This window comes from Heptranchias perlo, chromosome 3, assembly GCF_035084215.1.
Source record: "Heptranchias perlo isolate sHepPer1 chromosome 3, sHepPer1.hap1, whole genome shotgun sequence".
Classification (NCBI taxonomy): Eukaryota; Metazoa; Chordata; class Chondrichthyes; order Hexanchiformes; family Hexanchidae; genus Heptranchias; species Heptranchias perlo.
This window is the reverse complement of record NC_090327.1, coordinates 121,222,577-121,242,398: the sequence shown is the minus strand read 5'-3', so window position 1 is coordinate 121,242,398 and position 19,822 is coordinate 121,222,577. Positions and strand designations below refer to the sequence as shown.

The 19,822-nt window shown below is 45.0% G+C and overlaps 1 protein-coding gene across 3 annotated transcripts in view; it reads left to right on the top strand.

The window, feature by feature from the left end:
- The window catches only part of bbs9 (Bardet-Biedl syndrome 9), a 439,766-nt gene that overhangs the window by 269,075 nt on the left and 150,869 nt on the right, over positions 1-19,822 (top strand). For 2 of the 3 annotated variants that reach the window (XM_067981843.1, XM_067981848.1), the window contains one exon: positions 9,663-9,767. The exons of the other annotated variant lie outside the window; for it this stretch is intronic. In XM_067981843.1, coding sequence (XP_067837944.1) covers positions 9,663-9,767 — 105 coding nt within the window. The remainder of the gene's footprint in view (positions 1-9,662; positions 9,768-19,822) is intronic. 3 annotated transcript variants of the gene reach the window in all.

Below are 19,822 nucleotides of genomic sequence, written 5' to 3'. Positions count from 1 at the left end.
ACTTTAAAAGAAACTGCAAGTTAGTTAACGGTTATCAGAAACTGCAAATTACTGGAAGCTGATTGAGCAGTTGTAACTGCTGTTCTCAAAAGGTGTATAAAGTAGAAGGTTATCTGCTGAAGCACAGAGCGGATTGTGAACCGAGTAGGAACTTGAGAATTTGATGAGAATGGGAATGGGAGTGAGGTATAGAGGGGAAGAAGGTGCTAAATTAAATAAACAAAAAAAACCAAAAGTAATTATCTATAAATAAATAGGTTAGTTAGTGGAGAGAAGTGGTGCTGAGCACCAGGGGAGGAGCCCCATTCACTAAGAACAGAGAGAGTGACATTACAGTGAACAGAGAGAATGAGCTCTGAGAGACCCAGAATAAAAGGGCAGGTTGATTGGGGTAAGTGTACAGTAAGTAAATTAGTAATAATTGAATATCTAAAGGGAGTTTAGGAAAAAAAGGTCTCTTAAATATAATGGACAGGCAGTTAAGACTCATTGCCTGCAATTCCTGCTCAATGTGGGAACTTCAGGACGCCTCATGTGCCCTGGAGGGCCACATGCGCAGGAAATGCCTCAAGTTGCTCGAGCTCAAGCCGAGGGTTTCTGAGGTTGGGGGGCGACTGGAGTCACTGCAGAGCATAAGGGAGGCTGAAGGTTTCCTGGATCGTACGTTCCATGAGGTGGTCATCCTGCAGCCACAAAGAGTTCAGGATAGTAAGTGGGTGACCACCCTGATGGGTAGGCAGAAGCAGGCAGAGCAGGAATCTTCTGGGTGTGTGGCACTCTCAATGTATTCACTCTAATGTATTCAGCATTGAATACCAGTGAGGGTGACGACACCTCGAAGGAGTGCAGACCTGAGCATGGCATCATGGGGCAATGCACTGCACAGGGAGGCACAGTGAAGTGTAGAAATGCAGTATTCATAGGGGATTCGATAGTCAAGGGGACAGGCAAGCGTTTCTGTGACCGCCGACGTGAGCCGCGCACGGTGTGTTGCCTCCCTTGTGCCAGGGTAAAGGACGTCGCGGAGAGGGCGCAGAACATCCTGCGGAGGGATGGGGAGAGCCAGAAGTCATGGTCCATGTGGGTACCAACAATATAGGAAAGAAAGGGGATGAGGTGATGAGGTCCTGCGGTTAGAGTTTCAGGAGCTAGGGAGGAAGTTTAAAAAGCAGGACCTCAAAGGTAGTAATCTCTGGATTACTCCCAGTGTCATACGCTAGTGAGTACAGAAATAGGAAGATAAATTAGGTTAATGCGTGGCTAGAGACATGGTGCAAGACGGAGGGCTTCAGATTCTTGTGGCATTGGGACCAGTTCTGGGGCAGGAGGGACCTGTTCAAGACGGACGAATTGTACCTCAACAGAGCTGGGGCCAATGTCCTTGTGGGGAGGTTCACTAGTGCAGTGGGATAGGGCTTAAACTAATTTGACAGGGGGGTGGGCACCAGGATGTAGCATTAGAAAGGAGAAACAAGGTGCGTAAAGGATTGGGAGGGACAGATAGCACTAGAATAATAGATAGTACAGTATTAGGTGGGATAAGATGAAGAGAATACGAAAAGGTCTAAGATAGGTTTAGAGTGCATGTGTGTAAATACACGAAGCATGGTAAATAAGGTTGGTGAGCTGCAGATGCAAATAGCCACATGGGAATATGATGTAGTGGTGATAATGGAGACCTGGCTCAAAAAAGGGCAGGATTGGGTACAAAATATTCCTGGATACAAGGTGTTCAGAAAAGATAGGAAAGGATAAAAAAGGAGGGAGGGTAGCAGTATTGATTAAAGAGATTTTTGCAGTGATGGAGAGAAAAGATCTCCCTGAGTAGTCAAGGACAGAGTCTATTTGGTTAGAGTTGAGAAACAATAGAGGCACCATTACACTACTGGATGTATTCCAACTAGTGGGAAGAATATTGAGGAGCAAATTTGCAGGGAAATTAGAGAGGTGCAAGAACTTTAGAGCAGTGATAATGGGGGACTTCAACTATCCTAATATGGACTGGCATAGTAATAGTGTAAAGGGCAAAGAGGGGGAGGAATTTCTGAAGTGAATTTTAGGAGAACTTTCTTGATCAGTATGTTTCTGGCCCAACAAGGAAGGAGCCATTGCTGGATCTGGTTCGGGGGAATGAGCTGGATCCAGTGGGGGAACATTTAGGGAACGGTGGTCAGAGTATCATAGGGTTTAGATTAGCTATGGAAAAGGACAAGGGGCAATCTAGAGTAAAAATACAAAATTGGAGGAGGGCCAAGTTCAGTGGGATAACGGATGTGGCCGGGTAAATTGGAATCGAAGATTGGCAGGCAAAACTGTAATCAAACAATGGCCGGTGTTTAAAGAGGAGATGGTTCGGGTACAGTTTAGGTACATTCCCACGAGGGGGATAGGTAGGGCAATTAAAGCCAGAGCTCCCTGGATGATGAAAGAGATAGAGAGTAAGATGAAGCAGAAAAAGGGGGTGTATGACAGATCTCAGGTTGATAATACAAGTGAGAATCAGGCTGAATATAGAAAGTACAGAGGAGAAGTGAAAAAGGAAATAAGAGGGGCAAAGGGAGAGTATGAGAATAGACTGGCGTCTAACATAAAACTGAATCTAAAAATCTTCTATAGGCATATAAATAGTAAACGGGTAGTAAGAGGAGGGGTGGGGCTGATTAGGGACCATAAAGGAGATCTACGCATGGAGGCAGAGGGCATGGCAGAGGTACTAAATGAGTGCTTAGCATCTTCTTCCTTCATAAAGACAGATGCAGCCAAAGTCACAGTAAAAGAATAGGTAGTTGATTTACTGGATGCGCTAAAAATTGATAGAGGATGTGGTTGAAAGGCTAGCTGTACTTAAAGTAGATAAGTCACCCAGTCCGGATGGGATGCATCCTAGGTTGCTGAGGGAAGTAACGGTGGAAATTGCAGAGGTGCTGGCCATAATCTTCCAATCCTCCTTAGATATGGAGGTGGTGCCAGAGGACTGGAGAATTGCAAATGTTACACTCTTGTTTAAAAAAGAGTGTAAGGATAAAGCCGGCAACTACAGATCAGTCAGTTTAACCTTGGTGGGGAAGCTTTTAGAAATGATAATCCGGGACAAAATTAATAGTCACTTGGAGAAGTGTGGATTAATAAACGAAAGCCAGCATGGATTTGTTAATGGCAAATCGTGTTTAACTTGATTAAGTTTTTTGATTAGGTAACAGGTAGGGTTGATGAGGGCAATGCGGTTGATGTGGTGTACATGGACTTTCAAAAGGCATTTAATATGATAAAGTGCCACATAATAGGCTTGTCAGCAAAATTGAAGCCCATGGAATAAAAGGGGCAGTGGCAGCATGGATATGAAATTGGCTAAGTGACAGGAAACAGAGAGAAGTGGTGAACGGTTGTTTTTCGGACTAAAGGAATTGTATACAGTGGTGTTCCCCAGGGGTCGGTACTAGGACCACTGCTTTTTTTGATATATATTAATGACTTGGACTTGGGTGTACAGGGCACAATTTCAAAATTTGCAGATGACACAAAACTTGGAAGTGTAATAAACAATAAGGAGGATATTAATAAACTTCAAGAGGATATAGGCAGGCTGGTGGAATGGACGGACAAATGGCAGATGAAATTTAATGCAGAGAAGTGTGAAGTGATACATTTTGGCAGGATGAATGAGGAGAGACAATATAAACTAAACGGTACAATTCTAAAGGGGGTGCAGGAACAGAGAGACCTGGGGCTATATGTGCACAAATCTTTGAAGGTGGCAGGACAGGTTGAGAAAGCAGTTTAAAAAAAGCATACAGGATCCTAGGCTTTATAAATAGAGGCATAGAGTACGAAAGCAATGAAGTTATGTTGAACCTTTATAAACACTGGTTCGGCCACAACTGGAGTATTGTGTCCAATTCTGAGCACCCCACTTTAGGAAGGATGTGAAGGCCTAAGAAAGGGTGCAGAAAAGATTTACTAGAATGGTTCCAGGGTTGAAGGACTTCAGTTATGTGGATAGACTGGAGATGCTGGGGTGTTCTTCTTAGAGCAGAGAAGGTTGAGAAGAGATTTGATAGAAGTGTTCCAAATCATGAAGGGTTGAGATAAAGTAAATAAAGAGAAACTGTTCCCATTGGCGGAAGAGTCAAGAACGGATTTAAGGTGATTGGCAAACGAACCAAAGGCGACATGAGGAAAAATGTTTTTACGCAGCGAGTTATGATCTGTAATGCACTGCCTGAAAGGGTGGTGGAAGCAGATTCAATCATGGCTTTCAAAAAGGAATTGGATAAATACTTGAAGGGAAAAAATTTGTCAGGCTACTGGGAAAGAGCGGTGGAATGGGACAAAGTGGGTTGCTCTTACAAAGAGCCAGCACGGGCTCGATGGGCTGAATGGCCTCCTGTGCTGTAACCATTCTATGATTCTATATCTGCAGATGATGTCACCAAGGGGCAGCATGTAGATGAGGAATAGGAGGGGACCAAGGATATTTGCTTGGTGGACTCCTGGTCACGGTGCTGGGGCACAAAAAACCCCCATCCACTTTTTCAACGAGCCCAGCGCACTCTGATAAGTCTCTGAACATCCTGCACACTGGAAACACCCTTCTTACCTCCCCTCCTTCGCTAGCTGAGTCCTCACATTCAGATGGTAGCAGGAGTCTGTCTCCAATGTAAGAGGCTATCATTTCCTGGACCCACCACACAGCAAAGGCTCCACTGCAGATGCACATTTCTTTCTTTCATTCAGTGCTTTTGAGGTCATGGCCCTTTCCTCCCACTCACTGTGCTCCAGAAGCCCTGGCAGGCTTCACTAACAGCTGCTTGTCTCTTAGCAACCTCTTCAAGGTAGACACCAAATCATGAACCTATGACTGAAATGATCATGTTCCGGCCCCCATTTAATGTCTTCCAGGAGCTGTCGTCTGAAACCTCAGAATTTTCTTATCAGAATTCCTGCTTTCAGGGTGTTGGAGGCACCTACACAGGGCAACATGACGTGCCAGCCTCCTTGTTTTTCTAGGCATCCAAGTCCATTGCTGCATACCAGTCTTACTCATCACCAACTGCTTAATCCAGGCCCTAATGCAAGAGGCTTTAGCAGAGATGTTTCTGACATGGAGGTGACTGTCCCTCCAAAGTCGATGTAGGCTGGCGCACTGCCCCTGACAATGAAAATATTTTCCCCTTTGATGCAAACCCACCTTAGTTTGTTCTTTGCGCTCACACAGGGACCAAAGGAAGCTCCTTTTATGCTGTGTGACCTCCTCCTTTCTTCTTCTGCTCCCCTCCTGCAGTGATTGTTTGCAGAGGGAAAAGCAAGTCATTAAAAGAGTGAGCCTCAGGAAGGAGTGGAATGTAGGCTGCCATCTTCCTTTTTTGCTATGCGTTGTTCTTGTTGAGACATGGGGAGAGCTATAGGTTATGAGCCAAAAAAATGTAAATATAGCTGATGCCTCTGGATGAACAGCACGGAAGCAATGGGGCTTGGGTTGGGGATCAGAGGCACTGATTATTCACCAGTTGATTACTCAGTTTAGTTTATCCACCCAGAAATAAACTACAGTTCTCCCCCTCAAAGCATCCAACAGTTTATGAATTGATTCCAGGAATTTTGCTTGCTATCTGGGCCTCCATATGATGTGTTGATCAATCTTTGTGTGAAGACGAACTTCCTAATATCAATTATGTTTGCTTTTCGCAAGTTAGAACCTGTGCCTGCTTGTTCTTTTTTTTCATTCTTGGGATGTGGGCATCGCTGGCAAAGCCGGCATTTATTGACCATCCATTGTTGCCCTAGATTGGTGGACCTTTTTGAACTGCTTATAGGGCAGTTAAGTGTGGCTTTGAACTCACATATAGGCCCAGATTGGGTAAAGACAGCAGGTTTCCTTCCCTAAATTCTCAAACTGCCATGTTGGGATCTGAACTTGTGTTCCGTAGATTATTAGTCCAGGCCTTTGGATTACTAGACCAGGAATATAACCACTACACCACCATACCCGTGTCCTGTGATGCTTTAATTTGAAGTAGTGCCCTGGGTTTAACTTTTCTGTAACATTTAGTACCTGGTGTACCCTTGTGATGCCCTGCCACTGTAGCCCCCTTTCAAGGCTGAAAAGTCTAAGTATATTCAGATTACCCTCAGAACTGAAGTCGTCCAATCCCAGGGATGTCTTGTGACTCTTTGCACAGGGAATCAATTGGCGTCAGTACATTTCAGCAAGAGTTGTAAATACATTACAAATAACTGAAATAATCAAAAAAAAATACATCTTGGTTAGTATAAGTAAAGGAGTTATCAAAATTCATTTTAAGTATGGCATTCAGTGATCTTTGTTTAGCCATACAATGTACGGACCTTTCTAAATGGCGATATTGATTTATAATGATGCCTACTGATATTCTAAGCAATACCTTTTTCTAACAGCAAACTGAGTTCAGGAAAACTTTCTTTGTGTGATAATTATCACGAGGGGCAGTGCTTTCAACTGTTAATTTTAATTAAAAAGTGGGCATGAGTAAAATGATTGGGAGAAAGGTTCGATCAATCCCCATAAATTAGATGATACTTGTGAGTGGAAGTGGTGTGAAAGAATGGCTAGTGAGACCAGTTTTAAAAAAAACCTGTAGATTGAAACTGTTTAAGTGAAATACAACAACAACAACACCTTGTATTTATATAGCACCTTTAATGTAGTAAAACGTCCTAGGGCGCTTCACAAGAGCGATTATCCAACAAAATTTGACACCGAGCCACAAAAGGAGATATTAGGACAGGTGACCAAAAGCTTGGTCAAAGAGATAGATTTTAAGGAGTGCTTTAAAGGAAGAGAGAGAGGTTTAGGGAGGGAATTCCAGAATAATAGAACCGTTACGCACTGGACTTTGTAATATCTTGGTAATACCCAGTTCTGGTCCTTCCATAAAATTGATTTTTGGTTTGAAGTACTGTATTGAAGTAATTTTATGGCTCCTCTCAGCTCCACTGACTTGCTGTTCTCTAGTCTTGCTCCTGCTCTCCCAGGACGACATACGTACATTGCATTCAAAAGACCCTCCAGGTAACCCCTGAATTACTGTCCAGTAAATTGATGTCTTCACCGGCCAGGGCAGGCTGTACAGCAGGCGGGTGATCAACTCTGTCAGGCAGTGAGGATGAAACGTTTACCCCCTGACTCTCGAGTGGAGCTCAGAACAGGCCACATGAGACCAGAAGTCGGAACAATCAGCACTTTGGCTCCTGATGCTGCTTGATTCGCTCGTCTGAATTTGGTGGGCCTGGTATCTTGGGAAACATCAGGTCCCCATGCTGCCATCTCATTGGGCATATCCTCACAGACAGGGCTACACGAGACGGACCCACGAAACAGCTGCAGGCACATAGATATATTTCTTAATGCTAAAGAGATCAATGGATATGGGGAAAAAGCGGGAACGGGGTACTGAGTTAGACGATCAGCCATGATCATTTTGAATGGCGGAGCAGGCCCGAAGGGCCGAAAGGCCTACTCTTGCTCCTATTTTCTATGTTTCTATACCTCATTCATGTAGGAAATACAGAAAGTTTCTTCATATTACGATCTTTGCCTGTGCTCTCTCTGTTTTATTTCTGATCTGGCGTAGAACAAATGTGAACTTACATAATCAGAATAGTTGCTGGTATGACAAAGGGGGGAAAGCCAGGCTTAGCTGTGATTGATGATTTAATGTGTTGTGCAGTTATAACCTATAAATGTGTGTAAATTAGATAGGAAGGTTTTTGTCCCTGTCTCGTCACTCAACTTGGAAAGCAATAAATTAGCTGAAAACAGGTAAACTCAAGTCCCTTGTCTGAAGTTGAATCAGCCAGTAACTACAGTAAAGAGTGGTATTTATTTTGTTCTATTTGTACATATAAACAATGATGTGTCATCATTTATGATTAACAGCAAACTTTATGGACCTAACTTTGTTTTGCAACATTGCAATTATGATTTCAAAGCAGGATGGATTTATATTGTGATTTACTGCCTCTGTGGCCCAATAATGTGGATTTCTGCAATAAAAATTACATTTGAACGTGCTTCAATGGCAGGAACTGAAATATAATTTTCAGATGCTGTGCTGCAGTTGGAATTTTGTGGCTGGTGCCTCGTGTAGGGGATACCCACAGGCTCCCTCGGGTGAGTAGGTGCACTGCCCTACAACAGCCCTAGAGGTGAAGAAAGTCCTCGGTTCAATCTCCGCTCTGTGCTGAGTTAGCTGATTTCAGCTGGCGGAGTGGTGTAGCTTATCAGTCGGGGGTAGCTGTCCAACTTTGCCCTCCCCGCAGGGGCCCTCGCCGCCATGAGTGCATATTAGAAATTCAGGCACAGGCTGCGCATGATTTTCTAACCATTTAAATTAGTTTCCCTGTCCTGAATTCCTTTTGTCACTGATTGCCCAAGTACAAATCTTGTCAAGCTCTTTTGCTGCTGCCTGAATCCAAATATCCCTCTCGCTTGGTGCCAGTAAATTTAACCACCCTGCATTAAGACTGGATCCACATCATTCATTTCTACTGCAGACAGGAGTGGTCCCAACATCCCACTCAATACTTCCCCCTGCATCTTGCAGCCTAGTTCCCCTTGTGACTTGGTGTTTATTTCCTTCCTTTTAACCAGTTACTAATCCATATTCATGTATTACCCCCATACCCACTGACTTTAGTTTGTGAAGGAGCCTCTCGCTTAGTATTTTATCCAAGTGTGCGGTACGTCATGTCATATGGCTTTACCCCATCAATCTGGGATCTACCCTCCTCAAATAAGGCTGTGAGATTGGTCAGATAAGATCTACCCCTCCAAAGCCCTGTTGTCCTTCGTTTACTGGGTTGCCGTGCAGGCACTCTTCCATTTTGTTTCTGATGCTTGATTCAATTAATTTTCTGACCATTGAGTCTATACTAGCCAGGTATGGCTCCGCAACCTTCTTCAATATGGGAACTACATTTGCCTATTTTCAGTCTGCCGGATCTTTTCCCATGTTGACCGACTTTCTGTGTTTCAGGAATGCACTCTAAGTGTGCTGTGATATAGTTCATCGGTCCCGGGGGATGTACTGGTTTTTAGCCCTTCTAGAATCTCTCTTTCACTAACACCAAGTGGCAGAGCACACATGATAGGTGTTTGATGCAGGATTGTACCTTGTTTGTGTCCTCTGGTAAAAATCTTCAAGCATCAGTCGTTTAGCAAGTTAACCGTCTTCCATTCATCCTCGTGTTCAACTCCACATGGCTCCCGAACGTTTTAAATGACTCCTCTACTGGCCTTTTGCAGTTATAGTATTGGATGGAATTTTTTTTGTGGCCTGGTATTGACTGCTATGTTCCTTTCCCATTTACTCTAATCATCAGAACATCCTGAACTGCATTACCTCAACAATGATATTGCACTCAATGTTTCAATGATAGTAAAAACAATAGAGGAAAAAAATCAAGTAGGTGACGGAGTTTATCATTATTGTTTGTAGAGATTAACATTTGGAAGGGAGTCCTGGTGGTGGGACTTGCTCCTTCAGTTCCACATGCGCTGTCACTGTTCCATCTCCATCACACGGGCCTCACTTTATCCCAGTGCCTTTTTTTTATTCAATCACATTTAGGAATGTGAATCTCCACAAAGCGACAGTAACTATAGTTCTTTGTTTTCAACTCAGGCTATCAAACCATTCCAGAGTCGGACCTAGAAGAGAGATTGGCAGAGCATGATCCAGCTGGAATGTTCCCTAACCATACACATGTAATGAAGAAGTCCAAACCGGGTAGGTGGGAAAGGGCAAGTGCTTGCAAATATAGTGGAAATGCATTCTGGTAATGATTCTGTCTTCGGATTTTTGTGTTATTGATTTATTCTGATTATTTCAATTAACCCCAGAATTTTTCCCATCATGCCACTGGGAGGCATAGTCTGGGAGGACTGGGCAATTCTCGGCTGTGGACGTCTCTCCTGTGACTGGCAGGCGGAATAAATATTGGGTGGGGGGGGCGCAGCTGAATATGTGGAGGGTGAAATTGGTCCATGCCAGTAGCGTTAATCAGACTCATAGTGAATTGGCAGCTGGGAAAGAAAGTTGGACATGGTTTAAAACGGGCTGTTGATTCTCTTCGAGCCTGTTTCCTGCTACTGGCATAGACCAATTTCATGCCCGTTATGCTGCTTCTGCCTGCAAGACTGAGCAGCTGCTCCACAGCATGGGGCTTCATCTGCTGGGTAGGGGAAGCTCTCTATGATCAGCACCTTGCTCTGGAACTTGAGCCTCCAACAATCTGATTGATAGACTGATGCTCAACCTGCTGAGTTAGTGAGCTAACAACAAAGTAAAACTTCGCCAATCACAGTTTTTTTTCATTCTTCCCAAGCCTTTCCATTTTTTTTTAGAGAGGAGAGGAAGGATTCTGAATGTGAATGATCGGTGAGCTGGGCATTTATTGTTTGACCTGATGTAGAAAGCTACTGTTTTCAAAAATTCATGTGAAAGATTTGCAAACTCCCAGGCATTATTTGGGCATCACAATGAACTCAGAATTGTACATGATTGATGAAAAATAATTAGCAGCCTAGTTTAATCATGGGTTTCATTTGGTTAGCTGTTCACTTTAAGCAAGGTGTAGTAGTGCTCATGTTAAATGCACTGGAAATCAATGAAGCCAAAGAAAGGCCTCCCTCTCAAGCCTTGGTATCATAAATCATGTCCTTTATATTGCCATCAATTTTATTATAATCACCCCCTTTTTATAAGGTATGCCATGATCTTTAATAAAACATACATTATTTAAGGCTCGGACATTAATGTAAATTATCTTCATTAACAGTTTTTGTGTGGCTCCCAAAGTTGAGATTGTTAAAGGGGTCTCTTACTGTCTTTTAGCTGAAAAGTTACCGCTAGTTTGCCCATATAACACAGTAATTAATCTTTGGAGTGAAATTGCAGTGCACGATAGCAGTTTACAAGCACAGTATCAGGACAGTGAAGTTCCTCTGTCTGTATTTTAATGAAGGCATCAGGTGGTTTATTTGAAGTATGTATCTTTGTTAAAATGCATTGAGGAATTTCACATGAGCCTGTTGACATGTTCTTGCGCTACCATTGTACAGTTTGGTTCCCCCACTAATTTCATAAGTTGAAACAGGTGGAATCACAACATCATGAAACTAAACTTATCAATTTCCCTTCTGCTGTCAATCATAGAATCATAGAATCATAGAAGTTACAACATGGAAACAGGCCCTTCGGCCCAACATGTCCATGTCGCCCAGTTTATACCACTAAGCAAGTCCCAATTGCCTGCACTTGGCCCATATCCCTCTATACCCATCTTACCCATGTAACTGTCCAAATGCTTTTTAAAAGACAAAATTGTACCCGCCTCTACTACTGCCTCTGGCAGCTCGTTCCAGACACTCACCACCCTTTGAGTGAAAAAATTGCCCCTCTGGACCCTTTTGTATCTCTCCCCTCTCACCTTAAATCTGTGCCCCCTCGTTATAGACTCCCCTACCTTTGGGAAAAGATTTTGACTATCGACCTTATCTATGCCCCTCATTATTTTATAGACTTCTATAAGATCACCCCTCAACCTCCTACTCTCCAGGGAAAAAAGTCCCAGTCTGTCTAACCTCTCCCTGTAAGTCAAACCATCAAGTCCCGGTAGCATCCTAGTAAATCTTTTCTGCACTCTTTCTAGTTTAATAATATCCTTTCTATAATAGGGTGACCAGAACTGTACACAGTACTCCAAGTGTGGCCTCACCAATGCCCTGTACAACTTCAACAAGACATCCCAACTCCTGCATTCAATGTTCTGACCAATGAAACCAAGCATGCTGAATGCCTTCTTCACCACCCTATCCACCTGTGACTCCACTTTCAAGGAGCTATGAATCTGTACTCCCAGATCTCTTTGTTCTATAACTCTCCCCAACGCCCTACCATTAACGGAGTAGGTCCTGGCCCGATTCGATCTACCAAAATGCATCACCTCACATTTATCTAAATTAAACTCCATCTGCCATTCATCGGCCCACTGGCCCAATTTATCAAGATCCCGTTGCAATCCTAGATAACCTTCTTCACTGTCCACAATGCCACCAATCTTGGTGTCATCTGCAAACTTACTAACCATGCCTCCTAAATTCTCATCCAAATCATTAATATAAATAACAAATAACAGCGGACCCAGCACCGATCCCTGAGGCACACCGCTGGACACAGGCATCCAGTTTGAAAAACAACCCTCTACAACCACCCTCTGTCTTCTGTCGTCAAGCCAATTTTGTATCCAATTGGCTACCTCACCTTGGATCCCATGAGATTTAACCTTATGTAACAACCTACCATGCGGTACCTTGTCAAATGCTTTGCTGAAGTCCATGTAGACCACGTCTACTGCACAGCCCTCATCTATCTTCTTGGTTACCCCTTCAAAAAACTCAATCAAATTCGTGAGACATGATTTTCCTCTCACAAAACCATGCTGACTGTTCCTAATTAGTCCCTGCCTCTCCAAATGCCTGTAGATCCTGTCCCTCAGAATACCCTCTAACAACTTACCCACTACAGATGTCAGGCTCACTGGTCTGTAGTTCCCAGGCTTTTCCCTGCCGCCCTTCTTAAACAAAGGCACAACATTTGCTACCCTCCAATCTTCAGGCACCTCACCTGTAGCGGTGGATGATTCAAATATCTCTGCTAGGGGACCCGCAATTTCCTCCCTAACCTCCCTTAACGTCCTGGGATACATTTCATCAGGTCCCGGAGATTTATCTACCTTGATGCGCGTTAAGACTTCCAGCACCTCCCTCTCTGTAATATGTACACTCCTCAAGACATCACTATTTATTTCCCCAAGTTCCCTAACATCCATGCCTTTCTCAACCGTAAATACCGATGTGAAATATTCATTCAGGATCTCACCCATCTCTTGTGGTTCCGCACATAGATGACCTTGTTGATCCTTAAGAGGCCCTACTCTCTCCCTAGTTACCCTTTTGCCCTTTATGTATTTGTAGAAGCTCTTTGGATTCACCTTTGCCTGATCTGCCAAAGCAATCTCATATCCTCTTTTTGCCCTCCTGATTTCTCTCTTAACTCTACTCCGGCAATCACTATACTCTTCAAGGGATCCACTTGATCCCAGCTGCCTATGCATGTCATATGCCTCCTTCTTCCTTTTGACTAGTGCCTCAATCTCCCGAGTCATCCAAGGTTCCCTACTTCTACCAGCCTTGCCCTTCACTTTATAAGGAATGTGCTTACCCTGAACCCTGGTTAACACACTTTTGAAAGCCTCCCACTTACCAGACGTCCCTTTGCCTGCCAACAGACTCTCCCAATCAACTTCTGAAAGTTCCTGTCTAATACCATCAAAATTGGCCTTTCCCCAATTTAGAATTTTAACTTCTGGGCCAGACCTATCATTCTCCATAGCTATCCTAAAACTAATGGAATTATGATCACTGGTCCCAAAGTGATCCCTCACTAACACTTCTGTCACCTGCCCTTCCTTATTTCCCAAGAGGAGGTCAAGTTTTGCCCCCTCTCTAGTCGGGCCATCCACATACTGAATGAGAAATTCCTCCTGAATACACTCAACAAATTTCTCTCCATCCAAGCCCCTAATGCTATGGCTGTCCCAGTCAATGTTGGGAAAGTTAAAGTCCCCTACTATTACCACCCTATTTTTCTTGCAGCTGTCTGTAATCTCCTTACATATTTGCTCCTCAATTTCCCGTTGACTATTTGGGGGTCTGTAGTACAATCCTATCAAAGTGATCTCTCCCTTCTTATTTTTCAGTTCTACCCATATAGACTCAGTGGGCGAACCCTCGGATATATCCCCTCTCACTACTGCCGTGATGTTCTCCCTAATCAAGAACGCAACTCCCCCTCCTCTCTTACCTCCTGCTCTATCTTTCCTATAGCATCTGTACCCTGGAACATTGAGCTGCCAGTCCTGCCCCTCCCTTAGCCATGTTTCAGTAATAGCTATAACATCCCAGTCCCATGTACCCATCCATGCCCTGAGTTCATCTGCCTTGCCCATCAGACTTCTTGCATTGAAATAAATGCAGTTTAATCTAGACTTCCCTTGGTCTTTGCCCTGCTTTCTCAGACCATCTGTCCGGTCATGTTCTGTGCACTCTCCCTTACTGCCTTTTGTTTCTGTCACCACTTTATTTCCCACTGACTTCCTGCATCGGTTCCCATCCCCCTGCCACATTAGTTTAAACCCTCCCCAACAGCACTGGCAAACACTCCCCCTAGGACATTGGTTCCAGTCCTGCCCAGATGCAGACCGTCCAATTTGTACTGGTCCCACCTCCCCCAGAACCGGTTCCAATGGCCCAGGAATTTGAATCCCTCCCTCTTGCACCATCTCTCAAGCCACGTATTCATCTTAGCTATCCTGTCATTCCTACTCTGACTAACCCGTGGCACTGGTAGCAATCCTGAGATTACTACCTTTGAGGTCCTACTCTTTAGTTTAACTCCTAACTCCCTAAATTCAGCTTGTAGGACCTCATCCTGTTTTTTACCTATATCGTTGGTGCCTATATGCACCACGACAACTGGCTGTTCACCCTCCCCCTCCAGAATGTCCTGCAGCCGCTCCGAGACATCCTTGACCCTTGCACCAGGGAGGCAACATACCATCCTGGAGTCTCGGTTGCGTCCGCAGAAACGCCTGTCTATTCCCCTTACAATCGAGTCCCCTATCACTATAGCTCTGCCACTCTTTTTCCTGCCCTCCTGTGCAGCAGAGCCAGCCACGGTGCCATGAACCTGGCCACTGCCACCTTCCCCTGGTGAGCCATCTCCCCCAACAGTATCCAAAACGGTATACCTGTTTTGGAGGGAGATGACCGCAGGGGACCCCTGCACTGCCTTCCTACTCTTCCTCTGTCTGTTGGTCACCCATTCACTATCTCCCTCAGTAATTTTTATCTGCGGTGTGACCAACTCACTGAACGTGCTATCCACGACTTTCTCAGCATCGCGGATGCTCCAAAGTGAATCCATCCGCAGCTCCAGAGCCGTCAAGCGGTCAAACAATAGCTGCAGCTGGACACACTTCCCGCAGGTGAAGGAATCAGGGATACAGGAAGGAGCCCTGAATTCCCACATCCCACAAGAGGAACATGACACGGCCCTGGGATCTCCTGCCATGACTTAACCCTTAAATTAGCTTAAGAACAACTACAATGTCAAGAGAAAAAAAAAGGAAAGAAAAACTACTTACCACTCCCTTTAAGGAGTTTACTCCTTTAAATTGTTCTCAATTTAGAGAATGTTAACTACACTAGGGACCTTGATTCACTAAAAAATAAACGCTACTTCCTATAAGACCTGCAGACCTTCCCTTTCTTTTTACTTTAGTTACTGTCGATAAGTAGAAATACTCACCTGAACCTACTCACCAATCAGGTGCCTCCCCTGTGTCGCGTCCCGATCTGATTCCTGACGTCACATCGAACTCGGTCGCAGCTCCGCTCGGCTCGGCTCCTCTCAGCTGTTCTCAGCGCTCTGAAATCCCGCCTTTTATCGGACGCTCCCTCCGCTCGGCTCGGCTCCTCTCAGCTGTCAAATAAAATAAACTATTATTAAGAATGCAGAATTAAGACAGTGAAACTACTAGATGAAATACACATACAGTTTCATCATTTTCAGTTAAATAAGCAGACTGTAATTGCCAGAATCCTATTGGTATTATTGGCATATATACTCTTAACGACAAACAAAAGCTAAAACTGGCAGCTTGCAATTTTATAGTCCTCTGTATAGCATCTGAAGGTGGTTTTCCTCAACAAGATTGAAATGGACTTACTTGTTAAGATTTTCTCATCATGAAATGATTTCTGTTGCAACAATAACAGGATTGTAAATCATCGATTTTAGTGTTCCTGCTAATTATGACTTGGTTTACCCGCATTGTTTGACTGTATCGGCTCCTGTGAAAGACCTGAGATTAAGCATTATTAGCAATGGGGGGTGAGGGCGAACTGCATTGAGCAGTGTTTTAGTGATTTACTCTGTTTAGTCCATGGCCTACTCATTATATGGAGATTATCTACATGAGACAGACCATGTCACAGGGGTGCTTGCACCGTTGGACCTGAAGGTGAGCGTGTTGTGCACCTGACACCAGCCACAGTGTAAAGTTGCCGGATTTGTTAAGAGCAGCCGTTGGGAAGATGGGATTAAAAACGGGCCGTCCTGTTGACCGTTCTTTGCGAACCTGGCAAGTTTACCCTGCGATTGCTGTCCAGGGATCAAAGCCCATGTGCTGGGAACTGGCATCACAAGCACCCCCGAAACCCACGGGCTGGGAACTGGCATCACAAGCACCCCCGAAACCCACGGGCTGGGAACCGGCATCACAAGCACCCCCAAAACCCACAGGCTGGGAACCGGCATCACAAGCACCCCCGAAACCCACAGGCTGGGAACCGGCATCACAAGCACCCCCGAAACCCATGGGCTGGGAACTGACATCACAAGCACCCCCGAAACCCACAGGCTGGGAACCGGCATCACAAGCACCCCCGAAACCCACAGGCTGGGAACCGGCATCACAGGCACCCCCGAAACCCACAGGCTGGGAACCGGCATCACAAGCACCCCCGAAACCCACGGGCTGGGAACCGGCATCACAGGCACCCCCAAAACCCACAGGCTGGGAACCGGCATCACAGGCACCCCCAAAACCCACAGGCTGGGAACTGGCATCACAAGCACCCCCGAAACCCACGGGCTGGGAACCGGCATCACAGGCACCCCCAAAACCCACAGGCTGGGAACTGACATCACAGGCACCCCCAAAACCCACAGGCTGGGAACTGGCATCACAGGCACCCCCGAAACCCACAGGCTGGGAACTACCAGCATATCGGCCCTTGAACCTCATGTAAAAGCAGCTTTATACTCGACTGTGGGCCAGTTCTCTGCACAGATGTCTCGGTGCTCCTGCACACAGGTACCAGCTACATGTTTTGTCCCTACAATTGGGTGATGGTATTAGTGCCAGCGTGTCTTGGGGTTTACACCAGCAGGGGGCTGGCTTCATACAATTCAGAAACTTGGCACTGAGAAGGCCACTGAGGTTTACGGTAACGCATCAGTATGACCCTCATTTCACTTTCATACACAAGTATGTCTGCTATTGTAAATATAGTACTTTGCTGTAACTCTGTCACTAGAAAACTTTCCAGAACTCTGTTATTTTTTGCTGAATTCCACAGCCACTTTTACGGTTATGCAAGTCAAAGTGATTGCTTTCCAGCAACAAAATCAAATATTCCGGATTGCACACTTCATTTTTATAGTACATTTATATTTTCCAGGATATCTTTGAAGCTAATAGGAGAATATGTAGAGGGCTGTTCTCCAGTGCAGTGTTGAGTCAGCTGACTGAAGCAGTTCTTGTGGGACCAGAAATTGGTATACAGATAACACAACATCTGTAACCCCTCAAATGTGTTTGCTTACGTTGCAGATTGCTGCAAATATTGTACTTCACAAGTATTGAGTGCAGAAAGAGTCCCTGTGTAATGTTAGCGTGAAGTGCTTATAATCAGAAATGTGGCCTTTTTATTCTGCTGCACCATTTTACTCCAGCGTGGTCTTGTTACCTTTTTCTATTTTGTTTGAACCAATAAAATGGCACCAGGTTCCCCCAATGCCACGAAATGACCATCAGTTCCTGACAAGTAAAATAAAACAATTAATCCAAGATAAATTAAAGTGTGTGTGTGTGTAATTAAAATCTGATTCTGTTTCGGTTGATCAAGCAAAACGCTCGGAGCAAACCGACCAGGCACTGCATGGAATATAGGAAGAGGCGGAGGCCATTCAGCCCCTCGAGCCTGTTCCGCCATTCAGTTAGACGATGGCTGATCTGTATCTTAACTCTATTTACCTGCCTTGGTTTGGTAACCCTTAATACCCTTACCTAACAAAAATCTACCAATCTCAGTTTTGAAATTTTCAATTGACCTCCAACCTCAACAGCCTTTTGAGGGGGGGAGAGAGTTCCAGATTTCCACTACCCTTTGTGTGAAGAAGTGCTTCCTGACATCACACGGAACGGCCTAGCTCTAATTTTAAGGTTATCCCCCCTTGTTCTGGACTCCTTTATTCATCTTAAACACCTCAGTTAGGTCACCCCTTAATCTTCTATACTCAAGGGATCAAACTCCATGGGCGGGCGGCCCATTTAAAGATAAGCAAGTGGTCAGAGACCTCCCCCCATCCCCCCAATCAATCCTACACACCCCAAACCTGTGAATGGCACCCTTTGCCAGGCCCAGGAGCAGATTCAGCAGGAGGTCCACGACTAACTCGCCCCACCCCACACTGGACACAGGGTGATCAGGGACCAGGAGGTCCCTGACTGACTGGCTGTGTGAGGTAATGCATTTGGGGAAGGCAAACAAGTTAAGGGAATACACAATAAATGGGAGGATGCTGAGAAGTGTAGAGGGACCTTGGAGTGCATGTCCACAGACCCCTGACTGTAGCAGGACAGGTAGATAAGGTGGTTAAGAAGGCATATGGGTTACTTTCCTTTATTAGCCGAGGCATAGAATGTAAGAGCAGGGAGGTTATGCTGGAACTGTATAAAACACTAGTTGGCCACAGCTAGAGTACTGCGTACAGTTCTGGTCACCACATTACAGGAAAGATGTGATTGCACTAGAGAGGGTACAGAGGAGATTTACGAGGATGTTGCCAAGACTGGAGAATTTTAGCTATGAGGAAAGATTGGATAGGCTGGGGTTGTTTTCTTTGGACAGAGGAGGCTGAGGAGAGATTTCATTGAGGTGTACAAAATTATGAGGGGCCTAGATAGAGTGGATAGGAAGGACCTATTTCCCTTAGCAGAGAAGTCAATAACCAAGGGGCATAGATTTAAAATAATTGGTAGAAGGATTAGAGGGGAGCTGAGGAGAATTTTTTCACCCAGAGGGTGGTGGGGGTCTGGAAGGGTGATAGAGGCAGAAACCCTCATCGCATATAAAAAGTACCTGGATATGCACTTGAAGTGCCGTAACCTACAAGGCTATGGGCCAAGAGCTGGAAAGTGGGATTAGGCTGGATAGTTCTTTTTCGACTGGCACAGAGACTATGAGCCGAACGGCCTCCTTCTGTGCTGTAAATTTCTATGATTCTATGACTCGTCCCTCCCCCCGCCCCTGCACACCGGGCACAGGAAGATCAGGGACCAAGAGCTGCCCGACTGACTCGCCCCTCCCCGGACACATGGTGACCAGGGACGAGGAGTGCAGGGGAAAAGTGCAGACAGAATTTTAGCCAATTCCTTTCTGCATTCAGTCTGAAATGAGTCTGTAAGCCTTTGCTGGGCATTGATAAAGCTAACGATTCCCTCCAAAGAAGGGTTGCTGGCACAGTGCTATGAGAGAGGGAACTGATTAGAAAGTGACTGAATGTAAGCGAGCTCTCACCGTGAAGTGTGTGTGCTTGCAGTCACATGGCCTTATTCAGGCAGTCAGTTCCAGCAGCTGCTACCTGGCCCAGCTCCAAGGTATTGCTTCTGTAATTGCACTTATCACTGGATTGCTCCGAGGACTGGCTTAATGGAATTAAGAGCACGACCTTGAAACACAGCAGCTCGGTCTTTAGTTCCAGTCAAGTATGAGCTTTTCCCTAAGAAAGTGATTACTGTAGCAATATTAATTCCACTTATATTTCACTTAAGTAAGTGCCTGATGAGGCAACACTGCTGTTAACAGAATCCACACAGGAAAACCCTGAAACCATATTCAGCTGCAGCCTCTGAAATTAATTCTGCTCACTGA